General features: G+C 55.7%; 1 protein-coding gene across 1 annotated transcript in view; it reads right to left on the bottom strand.

Annotated features, from left to right (window-relative positions):
- Positions 1-1,638: 1,638 nt before the first annotated feature.
- CD82 (CD82 molecule) overlaps positions 1,639-15,248 on the bottom strand; it is a 51,835-nt gene continuing 38,225 nt past the window's right edge. Inside the window, exons 6-9 of the mRNA XM_082660968.1 lie at positions 7,110-7,211; positions 3,587-3,793; positions 3,278-3,361; positions 1,639-2,981 (exon numbers count right to left, since the gene is read on the bottom strand). Coding sequence (XP_082517094.1) covers positions 2,904-2,981; positions 3,278-3,361; positions 3,587-3,793; positions 7,110-7,211 — 471 coding nt within the window. The 3' untranslated portion in view covers positions 1,639-2,903. The remainder of the gene's footprint in view (positions 2,982-3,277; positions 3,362-3,586; positions 3,794-7,109; positions 7,212-15,248) is intronic.

The raw sequence follows: 15,248 nt of genomic DNA, 5'->3' as shown, positions 1-15,248 counted from the left end.
CCCATCCCTCCCCTTCACCCACTCGAGAGGGAGGTAGCCAAGGTCCCATTTAGGTCGGAGGTCAGCTGGTGGCTGGGACAGGAGTTACCTCAGGTCTCGCTTGCCCCCCACCTTCTTGAGACTCCCAGCCTCAGCCCCAGAGTCCCAGGCATTTCACGCTGTGTTCTCAGCTAACATCTGCTGTTGCTCTTTGGGGAAGGGGCTCTGGGCTTCCTGGACCATCCTGGCGCTCCCATTCTTCCACCCAGGACGAGGAGGGTGGAGGACAGTTGTGCACGGGGAAGAAAGGGGCCCGAGGTTTCCTTGTGCTCAGCTGATTACTAACCCCAGCCTGGTGTCGTCCCCAACTCCTGGGTCCTGATGGATCCTGAGAAAGCGCCCAGGCAGACACCCCTGTCTGCAACGCCCAACACCCTCACACCTACCTTTCCAGGTGTCCCACTAGGGGCCCCGTCCGCAGGCGTCACTGAAGGGCAGGGAAGCGCTGCCCTGTGGCCACCTAGACTCTCCCGCCACTGCCTACAGGACCCCGGGCTCCTCAGCGCCCTCCTCCTGCAGCCCCTCACTGTGCATTTGCCATCAACAGGTTGGGCAAATCAAATAAACGTGTTTATTTCACCCAAGTCTATACTTCCTCATAACTTTACTTTTCTCTAAGTTTTTATATTTTATTAGATGCACTTCCTTTGTGGAACGAGGCAGATTATACACGAAATAAGCTGGGACAGCTTCACTCAGAGCCCTCAGCCCTCTGAGCTTGGGAAGAGCTCCAGGGAGAGTCCCTGACTGCGGCGAACAGCCCCTTGGAGTTGAAGGTTTTTTCAGCCCAGGGCTGTGCCCGGCACCTCCCACAGGCCCGAAAGCGGGTTTGCCCTGGATTTTAGCAGCAGAAAGCCTCTTGCAAGAAATTAACTGGATTCAGATCAAGAATTAGACTGTCTCTAAGGTGCACCCCTCCCTCCTTCCTGTACAGACAAGGGCTCTTTCCCAGGTCCACCCTCCAGCCCGTCTCTCTTTGGGGAGCATCTGTAGCTAACATCTTTTCAGAGCCTGAGAAACTAAAGCAACTTGATTCAGGAATTACCTTGGAGGGCTGCTAAAGATGCAGTTTCCTTCTCCCCAGCCCAGATCTGCTGAGCCCTGGAATCTGCACTGTAACCAACCCACCCGACTGAGAGACCCACAGGCCTGGAGCTGGTGAAGCACCTGGAGTGACCTGACAACAACTCTGGGTTCCACCAGCTCCAAGGCTGGGGCGGCAGCGCCACCTGGTGGGTCCTGCTGAAACACCTCCACTACCCTTCTCGCCCCGCTTCAGGGAGGCAAGTCCCCCACCGGCCCCTTCCTCTGCCTCCAGGGCCCCGTCCCGGAGAAGTTGGAGAGGAGGAGATGGCAGAACAAGTGCCACCCTAGACTGGCCATTCTCCCAGCCTTCCCCACCCACCACACCGCCCCCTCCACCCCAGGGAACTTCCTCCTCATATGTCCTAAAGCCGCCATGATGGCAGAGCATCTGAACACCTCCTCTGGGCTTTGTGATGCTGGGCAGGGGGTGTGTGGGGCTCACCCCTGTGCACAAGTAAGAGCTTCCTTTAAAGTCTCATCTTGCGTCTTTAAAAACCTCCTGAACTCTGCACATCTTACTCCATCACATTTCTTTAATATGAAAACGTTTCCTTCCTTTGTGAAAAACAGATGCTCTAGAAAGAGGCGGAGTTCATTCTGTGGCTTCACTGATGCACCCCCGCGGCCAGCCCAGGGGCACCTGTACCCTGGTCTCGGAGGCCGGAACCTAGGGGTACCATCTACACCTGTTTGAACACACAAATCCAACTCCAGCCACGCCGGCAGCCATGCAAATGGACAAGAGGCAGGCGTCACACTTCTCATGGCTCCAGCTTGAACAGGGGACCAGAGATGCCCCCAAAGGGCCCCCGGCCCTGGAGACAGCAGTCAGGCGCCCACAACGCTCTCCTGCAGACCCAGCCACTCTGTTAACATTACCTCTCCCCTGCGGTCCTCCCCCAACCCGGGGAAGCAGCATCCCCACCATGGCCGGCTGGATCGTTACAAATCTCTTTAATAATCAGTCATCTATGTTTTACAGAACTGTACACAGGGCCCCTCCCCACTCCCCTACAAGGCACAGCCTTACCCACCCAGTCCCCAGGGGACAGAGGACAGGAAAAAGCATCCTCTAGCTTCCCTGGACAGCTCAGGGTCCTGGAGAATGCAGGGCCAGCTCTGTGCCACACCCGGAGGGTTCACCCGTCTGATTCCCTAGGCGGCCCAGGGCCAGTCCAGACCCTCTGGCCCAGGCAGTCCCGCTCCAGCCCAGCTCACCTAGGCACCGCTCCCACAGCACGGCCCAGACTGATCTGAGCTGCCCGGGTGGGGCTGGCTCAGGCTGGGGAAGGGGTGCTCTCCTCATGTCAGGTAAAGCCCCCCCTCCCACCTCAACGAAAATGTGAAAACCGAGGACAGTAGAAACAAAGTAGTGGAAACAAAGTTGACCCACGCAGTGGGCAGTCATCCGACAGCCCAGGGCGCCTTATCCACCCCGCCCCCAAGTTTTTAATACACTTCCTCCCGTGCAATATACACAGCCCCCAAGGCAGGTAGAAACCCAGCCCACCTGTGCAGGGAGCATCTTCTCGGAGTTGCTAAGACAACCCTGGCAGACAGTGAGCGGAGGAGCCACAGAAGAGCTGGGGCTTAAGGCTGGCGGCAGAAAAGCAAAGGAGAGGGGTCCAGGCCCCAGGACGCCCCCCACTTCCAGCCAGCACAGCACGGACAAGGGGTCTTAGCAGTGAGGTGGGAGGCAGGCCTGGAGGGGGAGCCAGGGAGACCCCTAGGAGCCCTGAGGTTGGGGGACAGGCAGGGAGGTGGGGACAGCGGCCACTTCAGTACTTGGGGACCTTGCTGTAGTCTTCGGAATGGATGTGCCGGCACAAGGATATGGAGAGGAGCATCCCCAGAAGCTGTCGAGGGAGAAGGCGAGAGTCAGAGTCAGGCCGGGCTGCCCAGGTCCCCAGAGGCCCCAGGTCAACACACGGGACTTGACCTGGATGAAGCTGATCCTCAACTAGAGCCTCAGGACCAGCCTGTGATTCAGGCGGCAGAGGGGCCGGCGAGGGGCAGCGGTCAGGCCACGCTAGCCGCAGGGCCTCTAGAAGCTGAAGAGCCTCAACCCGCCCCTCCCCGCACTGGAGGCCTGCAGAGCAGGGACGACCTGGGAGGGCAGCATGGGGAGGGTTGGAGGGGATGGGACCCAGACCTCGATGACAGCGACGCCCACACACACGCCAAGGATGATGCCCAGGTTCTCCTGCAGCCAGGCCTGCACCTTCTCCATGCAGCCCTACAAGTGGAGAACACAGCCACGTCACCCCACGATGGGCCACTTCACCCCATCACTCAGAATCACCAGGAGGGGCCACCCCCAGCCTGGAGGGCCAGCAGAGAGGGGTCTGGGTGTTCCTTGAACGGAGACATTGATGAATACATAGATGAGCGAGCCAGGGGGACTGAGGGTCTGAACCCACTGTGCACCGAGCCCAGCCCTACCCGACAGCCGTCCACGCACCTCCTTGTACACAGGCCACTCGTCGGGGTTGTTGCTGCTCTGGGTCCCATTGCCAACGGGGGCCTCGCAGAAGCCCGTCTGCGGCGAAATGCTGCTGCTGTCCTCGCTCTTGTTCTTGCAGGAACAGGGGTAGGTGATGTTGATGCGATTCATGAGCTCGGCGTTTTCTGTCCAGTTGTAGAAGCTGGCCCAGCCGCAGCACTTCACCTGGGCAGAGGAGGGGACAGGCTGTTCGAGTCCATCGCCCACGCAGCTGGGGTCTTCCCGGACAGGAGCTCAGATCTGCCCCTTCCAGCTGCCCCCAAGCCCGGTCTCGGCCAATCCACCAGGATTAGAGTTTACGCTTCACTTTGGCATTTGTGAGCCACAAGGGATTTAAAGGGGCTCTCGGGATACACCATAAACGATGAAAACAGGAGGAAACAAAATCAGCAAAAATATACAGCAGAGCAGGAGGGACGGTCAAGTTGGAAGAAGATGGTCAAGGTATACGGGACGTGAGGCGGGCAGACGGCACACGGCTAAGAGTTTGGGGGCTGGAGTCAGGCTACCGGGTTCAAATCCCATTTCTGCCACCTACCAGCTACTCAACTCTGATCAAAGTGCTGACCTCAACTTCCCCGTCTGCAAAATGGAGGGAACAAAGGTTCCTAACTCGGTCTGTTATAAGGACTAAATGAGACGAGGCAGGCAAGGCATCCAGCTCAGGTTGGAGAGCACGGTAATCGCCCGGGTAAGGCCAGTTCCACTTTTCGGCTCTGAGAACATGCTGGAGCTGAGGTTTGGCTCTGAGCTTCCTGGTTGCCAGAGTGAAAGGGGAAACACGGTACATCTGCCTTTTTAGAGGAGAAAATGCTCTAGTTCCTGAGGCAAAGAGTCTTTCTGGGGGCTCATGAAGGGGACCCCGAGAGGCTTCAGATCACATGTGGGCTTGAATTCCCGACAGGACTGGGACCTCAGGGACTAAGCCTGTGCCGGGAAATGCCCGAGAAGGCAGAGCAGAGTCGGGGGAGGGTCCTTTCCATTTCTGGCCCTACCCTGTGCACAGGCAAGCCGCTGCACTTCTCTGAGCCCCGATTTCCTCACCGGAGAATGGGGTGATGACAGCCACTCTGCTAGGGCCCCCGGGAGGCTGAAGGGCTAGCATGGGAGAGCTGTGTGACACCTTGCCCAGCGCGAGGTCGCTTCCCCACCTGCTTCCTTCCTATCTCGGGTGGGAAGTGCCTGACCAGCAGCGCGGTGGCCAGCAGAGGGCGTGCCAGGCTCGCTCAGGCGTTCTCCGGCTCCAGGCAGTTTCTAGTCTAGGATTTATTCTTTATGTTGCAGGTGCCTGGCTGCCTCCTCTCCAGCAAGAAAGGCTGGCACCTCAGACCTCTGAGGGGCACCCACAGGCCCTCCCACACCCAAGCAAAATGAGGCAGCTTGCCTTGGTCCTTCGACTGCACCAGGCAAAGCCCCGCTCACCAGGAGCCCCTGCGCTGACGCCCCCGGTGTCTCAGGGGTTGTGCGTGATGATTAAACATCACCACCCACATGCCACATGATAAGTGCCTCGGGCTTTATAAACTCATCTCACGTAAGCATGGGTCAACAGTCCCATTTTATACATGAGGAAACAGGCTCAGAGAAGGCCTGGCCAGGAAGTAGCTGAGTTTTGTATTTCAGCCCTGGGAGCCTGACTCACCCTCTGTTTTCTTACCACCATCCCAAGCAGCATCTGACAGTCAAATCACCTAGAGGTCCTGCAAACTGCAGGAATCCCCAAGTCAGTCCACCACCTCCCATGACGGGGTGCTCATCACCTCCCCAGGGACCCGCCTCTGTCCCCAGGCTCCTTGAAGGGTAACACTTGTTCACCCTGGGACACCCCGCTCCCTCTAATCTTAGCAGAGGGTCTCAGCCACTGCGGATCAAACCAAAGGGGGCATGAAAAAAGTCTCCCTGTGCTCCTGGAGCCCTCCAGATGACACAGGCCCCCTGTGTCACCAAAACTCTGTGAAGCACGCAGGCTAGAATGTGTCACCCTCCCTTCTTCCCAGCTCAGATGATGGACATGCCCATGTTGCCGGGACAGAGACCCATCTCTAGTCTCCACGCTCTCCTGGTGTCAGGCTTTCTCGTGCTGTCCTGTCCCTGCCCCTCATATCCCACAGGTCTCCCCAAAGGCAGCCGGCAGGCAGTGCCGGCAGGTCCTAAGTGACTGTTGTCTGCAGGGCCCTCTGTGACAGAGGGGGAGCTGCAGCATGGAGAGGGCGGCTCCTGGCCAAGGGCACACATCTGGGACCACCAAAGCGGGGCAGCTGGGGTCCCATCACTGAGGGCGCTTTGTGTGTGTGCTGATTGGTCCATCATCGAGGCAGGCTGGGAACCCAGTCAGTCAGTCAGTCAGTCGTCAGTTGTTTCATCCATCAGTCGGTCATTCATTCATTTAGACAATCGGTCAGTCATTCTGTTAGTCATTCAGCCGGTTTGTCAGTCATTCTGTCAGTCAGTCTGCTTGTTAGTCAGTCAGCCAATCAGTCATTCTGTTAGTCAGTCAGTCATTCTATCAAGCAGTCAGTCAGTCAGTCAGTCAGCCAGCCAGTCTCTCTCTTTCGCTTTGAGGTGGAACACACACACACACACACCAAAGTGTACAAATTCAGCTTGATGAACTTTGCCACCCATATTGGCATAACCACCACCTGGACCAAGATTTGAATAGAACATGCCTTTCACCCCTGAAGGTTCCCGCGGCTCCTCCCCAAAGGCAGCCTCCACTCGGACCTGCGTCAGCATCTCAGCTCTGGCACCCAGTTTCTTTTTTTTTTTTGATCAAATATTTTTATTTTAGGAATTTAAGGCTAATCAGTAGTAAGAAATCTGACAACATACTTTATTATATCAGCAAATCATAGAATCATTTTCATAGATATGGAAGCTGTCAATAAACGTTAACTTTCATTCCCAATTAAACTAGAAGCAAAATGGAAACAAGGGGATTCCTTGGGGCTGTGCATTTTAGCTGACAACCATTATTGAAAAACTTAAGCTTTCTAACCTTTATGGTAAAATACAAGGATTCTGAACTGCTAACCAGCTGATTGCAAACAGCTGGCCCGGTAACCACATAACTTTCCAGAGAACTAGTTAGCCAGACAAGTTCTCCTTTAGCTATAACCACCAAACTCTTATGCTACAAAATGCTCAAGGCATTCTGCAGACTGTCACGGCACCCGGTTTCTTAACCTCCAGGGGGAGCTGTCAGCACGCCCCAGTCCGGCTTCAGAGGAGAGGGTCGAGGGCTACCCCTGCTTCTGGCCACTTGGGGACAGCCCTGGAGCAGCCTCCAGCGCCCGGGGCCTCTGGGCGAGGAAATGCTGGGGGTGGCAGGAAGCGGGGCGGCTCAGGAGCCCTGCCCCCAACAGATACACACTGACACTCAAACCGCTAACATCGTCTGTCTGTCAGGCACACCCAGGCCCACAGACGACCAGCCACAGACACACAGACACGCAGAGGCCAGTCTCCCACGTCCCCTCACCTGAGCCTGCACGTAGTCCCAGGCCTCCTGAAGGCTGTCCTCGTGACCATCCGTGTAGTTCTGAATGAGCTTGGTCACGATGCCGCCCATCTCCTGCTTCAGCTGCAGAGGGGAGAGTGAGGACCGAGGTCAGATTCGAAACCCGCACCCCACCTCTGGTCATATGTGCTTAAGCTGCCTCTCCCCCACTCCCCCCAAACACTGGGGACACGCTCACAGCTCAAAAGGGTTTCGTCACCCATTCCAACCAATTTTCAATTTCCTGGTACTTCCTGGGCACCTTCTCCCCCGGTCACCATGCTAAGCCCAGTGTGGTCAGGGTCAAAAACTCCCACCTGGGCTTCCCTGGCAGCGCAGTGGCTGAGAGTCCGCCTGCCGATGCAGGGGACACGGGTTCGTGCCCCGGTCCGGGAAGATCCCACATGCCGCGGAGCGGCTGGGCCCGTGAGCCATGACCGCTGGGCCTGTGTGTCCGGAGCCTGTGCTCCGCAACGGGAGAGGCCACAACAGTGAGAGGCCCGCGTACCACACAAAAAAAACAAAAAAACAAAAAAACCCTCGCACCTGACCGTCTCCTCAGTACTCAGCAGCACATGACCCTTTAGATGGGAATCTGTCCACGTGACTGCTGAAAACCCGCCAGGGCCCCTCACCACGCTCTGGAGACACACCGCTGTCTCCTCAACAGCCCACAAGGCCCTATGCCATTTGGCCCTGCTCTTTCCAGACTTCGTGTCCTCTCATTGTCCTCCCTCTATTTCAGTTACACAGGTCTTGCTGTCTTTGTGCGAGGCATACTCCTGCCTCAGGGCCTTTGCACTTGCTGTCCCCTCCGCCTAGGACCCTGTTTCCCCTAATATGAATGCGGCTGACTCTTCCACTTTCTTTACAGCTCTACTCAAATGGCACCTCCTCAGAAAGGCCTTCCTGGACCACCCAGAAAATGTCAGCCCTTCTCTGTCTCCTCCAAGACCCTCCTTATCCTACAAGGGGAAGCATGATATATTTTTCTTCATAGTCTCGTCATTACCTGCTCCCCTGTTTCCAGGATTTATGGTCTCTCTCCCCCACTGGAACATCAGCTCTCCGGGGGCAGGGACTGGGTCTGACCCAGCCTGGCCAGAGTAAGTGTGTGGCGAGCATGGGTAAGGGATGCGTGTGTAACCCTGCCACCTGCCCCACACCAGGGCCCCACAAAGTTTGCATCTCGCCTGTGCTGGGACTCCAGGGCCCCCCATGGAGGAAGAGAGAAGCACCTGCTTTTCACTAACCCCCCAGAGAAAACAGTCATTTACAGTGAAGGCAGGCTCGGGGTGCAGAGATCAAAGGGCTTCAGCCCCCAAGGCCTCTTACTGGGGCTCTGAATAGAGGATCTCACCACCGCAGCTTTTCAGGAGCAAGTCAGCTGTGCAAGGGAGGCAAACCCGAAACCAGCCTAAGAGCTGCGGACACACTTCTCTCGGCCCAGAGGCCGGGCCCCACCTGCCAACTTTGCCCAGGGGCCTCCCCGGGTGCCCCAGCAGGGACAGGCTGGTCATGGTCACCTGCTGTCCCTGCAGAACCCTGGGGCAAGGTGCCCGAGAGGGGTAGGGGCACCGAAGGGACAGCCCCGCACCTGGTCCTCTGCTGCTGAGAAAGAGGAATTGGGGAGATGGGACAGGTGCCTCCAGGGGGGCGCTTACAGAGCCTGGCTCAGAAGCCCGTGAACAGGGCTTCCGCCAGCTCCTCACGAATGCAGCGCTCAGAGAACCCACATCCTCCAGACCGACCTTCGAGCTGCTGCGGGCCTTCACCAACCCTGCGAGACCAGCCCCACCCCCAGGCAGCCCCACCCTCTGGAACTGCTCTCTGCCCCCTCCCTTTCCATAAAACTCTTAGCGAAGCATCAATACTTCTTTGATATCACGCACACGGAGCTCTACAATTTGCAGAGCTTGCCTGTCAGTAATCACAGCAGCTGCAGCTAACTTTGATCTCATGCTTACTATTACCAGCGCCATGCTAAGGACCTTTAATGCAGTATTTCACTTGAATCCTCTGAGCAGACCTATGGCCCAGGTACTGACCTCGTTCCCTCATTAGGGAGGTGCAGAAAACGAGGCCCAGAGAGGTTAATTAACTTGCCCAACGACTCACAGCCAACATGTGAAGAGCTGGGGTTTGGACCCAGGCTCTTCTGATTCCGGAACCCAAGTTTTTACCCATTAAGCTCTACCGGCATTTAAACCACATGGCCGTACCTTGCAGCAGGTCAGAGCAGTTTTAAGGAGGGCCCAGAGAAGCTCAGTGGTTTGCCCATGTCACACAGCGGGGGTTGTCTGCCTGCAGAATCTCAGTCTTTTTGCCCCGACTGTCTCTGCTCCACCTCGACTCCCCGGTGAGCAGATGATCCCTGAGGCGTGGAAAGGAGGGGGTCCCCAGAGGCATGTGCATAGACAGCCATCTCCCCACATCCTCCCACCCACCCTCCCCCACCGACCTGGGCTCTATTTATACCCGGCATGGTTGCCGCAGCAGCAGCACAGACTTCCCTGTTTCAGGCCCCAGAAATGAGAAGGTCATGGAAGCTGGGTGGTTTCCACTGAGGCTGGGTGGTTTCCAGGGAAACACCACAACCATCCTCCAGCCCAGAATGGGGCTGAGGGACACAACTGGGCCACAGGGACCATGGCTGCAGGGGCTGGTTCAGCTTGGAGCTGAAGCAAATGCCCAAGAGGCGGTGTCAGGAGCCCAGGGAAGTTACCCTGGCAACCAGGCCATTCCTGAGACAAGAAGGAGCAGGGAGGGAGAGTGAGAAGACACTCGCCATCTCACTTCATCCCTGCTGCAACCTCTCTGTGGTTTCTGCCTGCCCCACAGCTACTCTCCCTTCTTGAAACAGCAGTTCCCTTGCTTAGCAGTAAGCACCCCTCAATCCCTCCATGTGGCTGGGAAGCCCTGCCCCCTTGCTGCCATGGGCAAAGACCCAGGCTGCCACTTAGTGCCTTCCACACCCTGACCACAGCAAGTGGTCTAGGGATGGGCATGTGACCCGAGGTCACACACATGGGCCCTCTATTTCTGCTAATCTGGTGGGATGAGGGCCTGAGCTGTTGGTGGCCACCCCAAGAGCCACTGGGGATAGCTGGCCTGAGGAGGGAGCCAATGGAGGGGAGCAGGGCCGAGCCTGGAGAGGGACAGTCTTGGTGGCAGCCTTCAGAAGCCTGGATCCAGCTGAGCCTGCAGCCAGCTCTGGGTTGCTTTCACATGTAATAAAGAGTCTTGCCCAGGAATGGCCGCATAATTTACAACCCAGTGCAAAATGAAAATGCAGGACTCCTTATTTCAAAGTGATTACGAATTTCAAGACATCAAACCAAGCACGGCACCCTTCTAAGTGTGGGACACTGTGTAGCTGCTCGGGGTACACACCCAGGAAGCCAGTCCTGGTTCTGCCCAATACCATCCTCCCCACTTCCCAGAAGACAAAACCAGGGCTCAGACAGTGAGAACAACTTCCCAAGATTAGACAGCCGGCAAGCAGACGAGATATGACCATAACCTGCCATATGCAGCTCTGGAACCCTGAGATTCTAATCACAGCAGGCCACCCACCATATCCACCTGGCCTGAGATCCTTCCATCCTCTGGCATGACTCTCTTTCCCCCCAACCCCATGCTGTGCTTTTATGTCACCTTGTAGTGTGACTTTTCTCAGAGAGGTAGAATTAGAAGACACCTTTGAGTCCAACATATCAACCAAACGTAAGAATCCTCCCCATACTTTTCCACGCTCTGCTTAAATGCTCCCTGTGATGGGGACCTCAGTATCACACAAAATAGCACATTGCAGGTTGGGGAGGCTCTTGATACAAGCAATTCATTTTAAGTTGAGCCTAAATGACTTCTACCCATTAGTTTTTATCCTCCCTCTCCCTCCCAAGTCCCAGCTGGGACCACAGAAAACAAATCAAATTGTTCTCTCCCAGGACAAACATCATTCAGATAGTTGAGACTCACCCACGTCCCCCTTTACCCCCTCCTCCCCAAGGTAAGTCTCCAGGCTCCTTTGATGGCCCTTTGGGATGGTGTTCAGCCCTCTCTCCATGCTCTAATGTGTCAAATTGCCTCTTACAATGAGGTACCCCCATGCAATGTAAGGGACCCACACCTTCCTGTCCCCTCCCTGGTTTCCCACAGAAGGTGTTGCCAATGCTTTGAGGCTTCATCCTGGGATCCTGGCAAGAAATGAGGACCCTTTGCCCTGGTGAATGTGGAGGGGGTGGCATGTTTACTTTCAGTGACCATCCAAGTCTTTTCTGAGAGTCCGGCTGCAATCTACCTAACCAGTTACCCCAGATTTCAGCAGGAGGACGACGTCGTATGCTCCCGGCCCCGCCCCCACAGGCTCCCTGAGGGTGGGGCCTGAGTCAGGTATGGGAGCCATGCATGCAGGTGCTTGAGAGTCTCCGCCCATTGCTCTCCACATTCCTTTCCAGAAGGACAGCCTGGACGCCTTCTTCCCCCCTTCCCAAAAGGGAAGAGAAAGGTCACCATCGCCTCCCCCTGTCCTGGCTCCAGCTGCCTCCCTATGGCAGTAGAAACCCAAGCTAGTGGATCAGGAAGCTTCCATCGCAGGGAAACAGACATCTCAGATGTCTCACAGAGCGGCACTGTCCTCAAGGAACACGTTTCACCACGTGTGCACTCAGTCCTATGCGCATGGCTATTTGGCTACTTTGGGCTTCTTAGGTGGGAGAGGGAAGGAGGAGGGAGGGAATCACAGTTCTCCTGGCTGGCCACCCTCTCTGGGGAGCACACAGCAGTCCAGCCCAGCCAAGGTCACCACCCCCAACCCCCGGCTCCCACCCAGACCCTGCGAGCCCCTTCCCTCCACGCTCTCAGCCCTCAGACCTGCACAAGCCCCTGACATAACCTTTCAGAGCCTCAGTGGTCTCACACGTGCAGGTCAGTGGTGCAGCCTGCATGAGTGCACCAAACCCAGCTCCCAGCACATGCTGGGAAACAGTTACAAGTTCACCTCCTTCCTCACTGACCTCCCACCCTTCACTGCCTGGAGAGAACAAGTCAGAATCCCAGAGTATCAGAGCTGGGAATGGCCCAAGAGGTCACCTGAGGCTCAGAGAGGCTGGGTAACATGTTCAAGGTCACACAGCAAATAGCGGCGCCCCCCCCCCCATCTCAAATCCCGGACACAGGGCCCTGAATCCCAGACCTGTCCTTTTCCCACTAAACAGGGGCTAGATAGTGATCAGATGAGGAAACAGCCAGAGGAATCTTAACTCCACACCTAAATCCTGGTTCCCACAGCCCTTGTTAATACGAACATTAATACTGGTGACAACAGGAACAGCTGCCATTTACTGGGCCCTTACTAGGCATTAGTGAAGTTAGTAATGGTGACAGTAATAATAAACTCTTGCAACGATGCCAGCAAACATCTGCTCTGCACCAGGCGGACACTATGCCCTTCCCATCTGTCAACGCTCTCCAGCCTTGCCACCACGCTATCGGGTGGCCTTTGGGGCCAGTGGGCTCTGGCACTGAGAAACGTTCAGATTTTAGGAAGGGCTGGGAGCTATGTGTCACCCGCCCCCCCACAATCTCTCCCATTCATATTTCCCAAGGGGCACCTAAAGGGGGTAAACCATGGCCATCAACAAGCTCATTTCCGTTCCGGTTCTATTTTGCCACCAAATGAGTTGCAAATGGTATTTTTGTTTTTCAAAGTGTTTTTTGGACTTCGGAATCGCAGATAAATAGAGCAGACCTGTAGGATTACTGCCATTTGACAAAGGAGGGAACTGAGGCACAGAGAGGCTGAGTAACTTGCCGAGGGTGTCAGAGCAGGGCTCTAGCATGGGCAGTTTGGTTCTGGGGTCCAGGCCCTGGGCCACCACTCTATATTTTCTACAAGCCTTGCAGTCTGGGTTCCCTGCAACCCTGGCAGGGGTAGGGGCCAGCGAGGTCTATTCTCCTCCATTGACAGACACAGAACCCACGGCTTGGAAGGCCTGTGCTTTGCCCAAGGCATCCAGCCTCCCCTGTTGCTGCCCTGGGAACAGTGGCTGCTGGGAGGAAGGACAGATAACGGCCCTGGAGACCACCTCAGGGAGAGCCCAGAGGCTCAGTCCCTCCCACCCGCCCAGGAGGCCTGGAGAGAGAAGGAAGATCGGACCCATCGCCTTCCAGAAAGCCTGCTTCCTTCAGGCTCACACAAGTCCCACCTCCCCAACTGGGCCTCATCTGCAGGAATAAACACCACCAGGGCATGTTTAGTCTTCCACTGGAATTTACAATGCGCTAGGAAAGAAAAAATAAATCATTCATTCCAACTCGGGCTATCGAGTGGCGCCAGCACTTCCCCAGCAAAGCCAGGAAATTTCCCCGCTTTCCAGAAAAGGAGGTGGGCCAAGGTGAGGCCAGCTGGGGCTGGGGGCGGGAGGTGTGAGGTGTGGAGCCTGGGGGTTGCGGGGAAGCACAGGAGGGGACGGTGAGGTACCACGACAGACACAGCCTGGACTGGAGTCAGGAGAGCTGATTCTCCAAACAAGCCCTGCTCTGGGGCCGGGGGGCATCTCTAAGGCATGGCTCCCTGTCAGCGGCCAGGCAGATTATACCAGCTCGAGGGGAGGAGCATGGAGTAGAGGAAGGCGTGGCCTTGGGTTGGAGGGATGGAGATGGAAATCTCTGCTCTGATGCATCTGAGCTGAGTGTGACCGTGGCCCAAAGTCACTGTTTTTCTGGGCCTCAGTTTCTTAAACTTGAAAATGCTCTCAAAACTAAAACGTGCGCCAAGTGACTAGCTCAGCCCCTGGGACGTGGTTGGCACTCACAGATGGGCACCGTCTTTATTACTGTGAGATGGGGAAGCAGGGGTGAAAAGGTGGACTTTTCAGGCAGGACTGACACCCCTGCCATGTTGACCAGCTTCTGAGTCACAGGAACCGGCTCACTGGGGCCCAGTTCTTAACCACTCTCTTTGTAATATACCAGTGACTGGGTCCCAGAGAAGCCCCAGGTGTCACAGGGTGGAAATGAAGACCTAATCCCATAGTGCTTGCACTGGAAAAGTAGTTTCCCTTCCCTAAACACTGGCTTTCTGTCTGGCACCAAGCGAACTTCCTTTCATCTACTAAACTGCTATTTCCCCTTTTGCCTTGGCTGCCAGGAAGCTCAGTGTTCAAGTTAGCTCTCAGCTGCTACTGAGTATGCTGTCCCTAGCTTCAGGAACAGTGGCCTTCTTCTGTCTCAGTGTGCATTCGGATCTTTCTCATAATGATTTTAGTTGCTCTATGCCTATGTTGGAAGCCAGCTCCAATTCTCCTGGGAAACAGGCTGGGTGGATTATACATAAGTAAAGCAGATTCAGGTAGGAACCACTATAATGAAAATTTCACCAGCATGAACCCAGAAGCCAGGCTGCCAGGGTTCAAATCCTGGCTTTACCACTTACTAGCTGTGTGACCTTTGGCCCGGTGACTTAACCTCTCTGTGCCTCAGCTTCCACATCTGAAAATGAGGGTATTCATACCCGTGACCTCAAAGGCTTGCTGTGAGGAACGAATAATTAAATGCAGTACATGCAAAGCGTTTAGTGCCAGGCTTGTTCTAAATTCTATTAAGCATTAGTTGTTGATGTTGCTGTAATGTTTTCTCAGCTTCCTTCCAAGAGAGATCTGTGGCAACTTGACCTTCAAGTGGTAAAATGTAGGAGATCACCTGGCCGCTGGCTCTGCCAGCCCAGTCAGTGGACAAGAACTGTAGCCTTGGAGGAAGGCAGGGTCCCAGCCTCAGCTGAGCCGTGGGTGAACTCCAACTGGCCTCAGGGAGCCTGGGCTCTCACCTGGCCTGGCCACTGACCACTCTGTGCCCTCACCCCTCACCTGCAGGATGAGGAGGTGAGGCTCAGGGAAAGAAGGAACGTAAAGTGGCTAACACTGTGCCCAGTATCTGGTGTGTGCCGAAGAGGGATTAGGGATGAGGGGTTATCATCACTACTACCGCTGCTGTCGTTGTTACTCATCTCTCTGGGCATCTGCTTCTCTGCCCATCAACGTAACACTTACACGGCAGAGCTGCTGGGAGGACGAGACAATGTGTATAAAGCTTCTAGAAAATACCACGTGCACGGAGTAG

The sequence above is a fragment of the Grampus griseus genome, assembly GCF_964374135.1.
Source record: "Grampus griseus genome assembly, chromosome: 8".
Lineage (NCBI taxonomy): Eukaryota > Metazoa > Chordata > Mammalia > Artiodactyla > Delphinidae > Grampus > Grampus griseus.
Note: the sequence above shows the minus strand (reverse complement) of the source record. Positions and strands in the feature narration are given on the sequence as shown.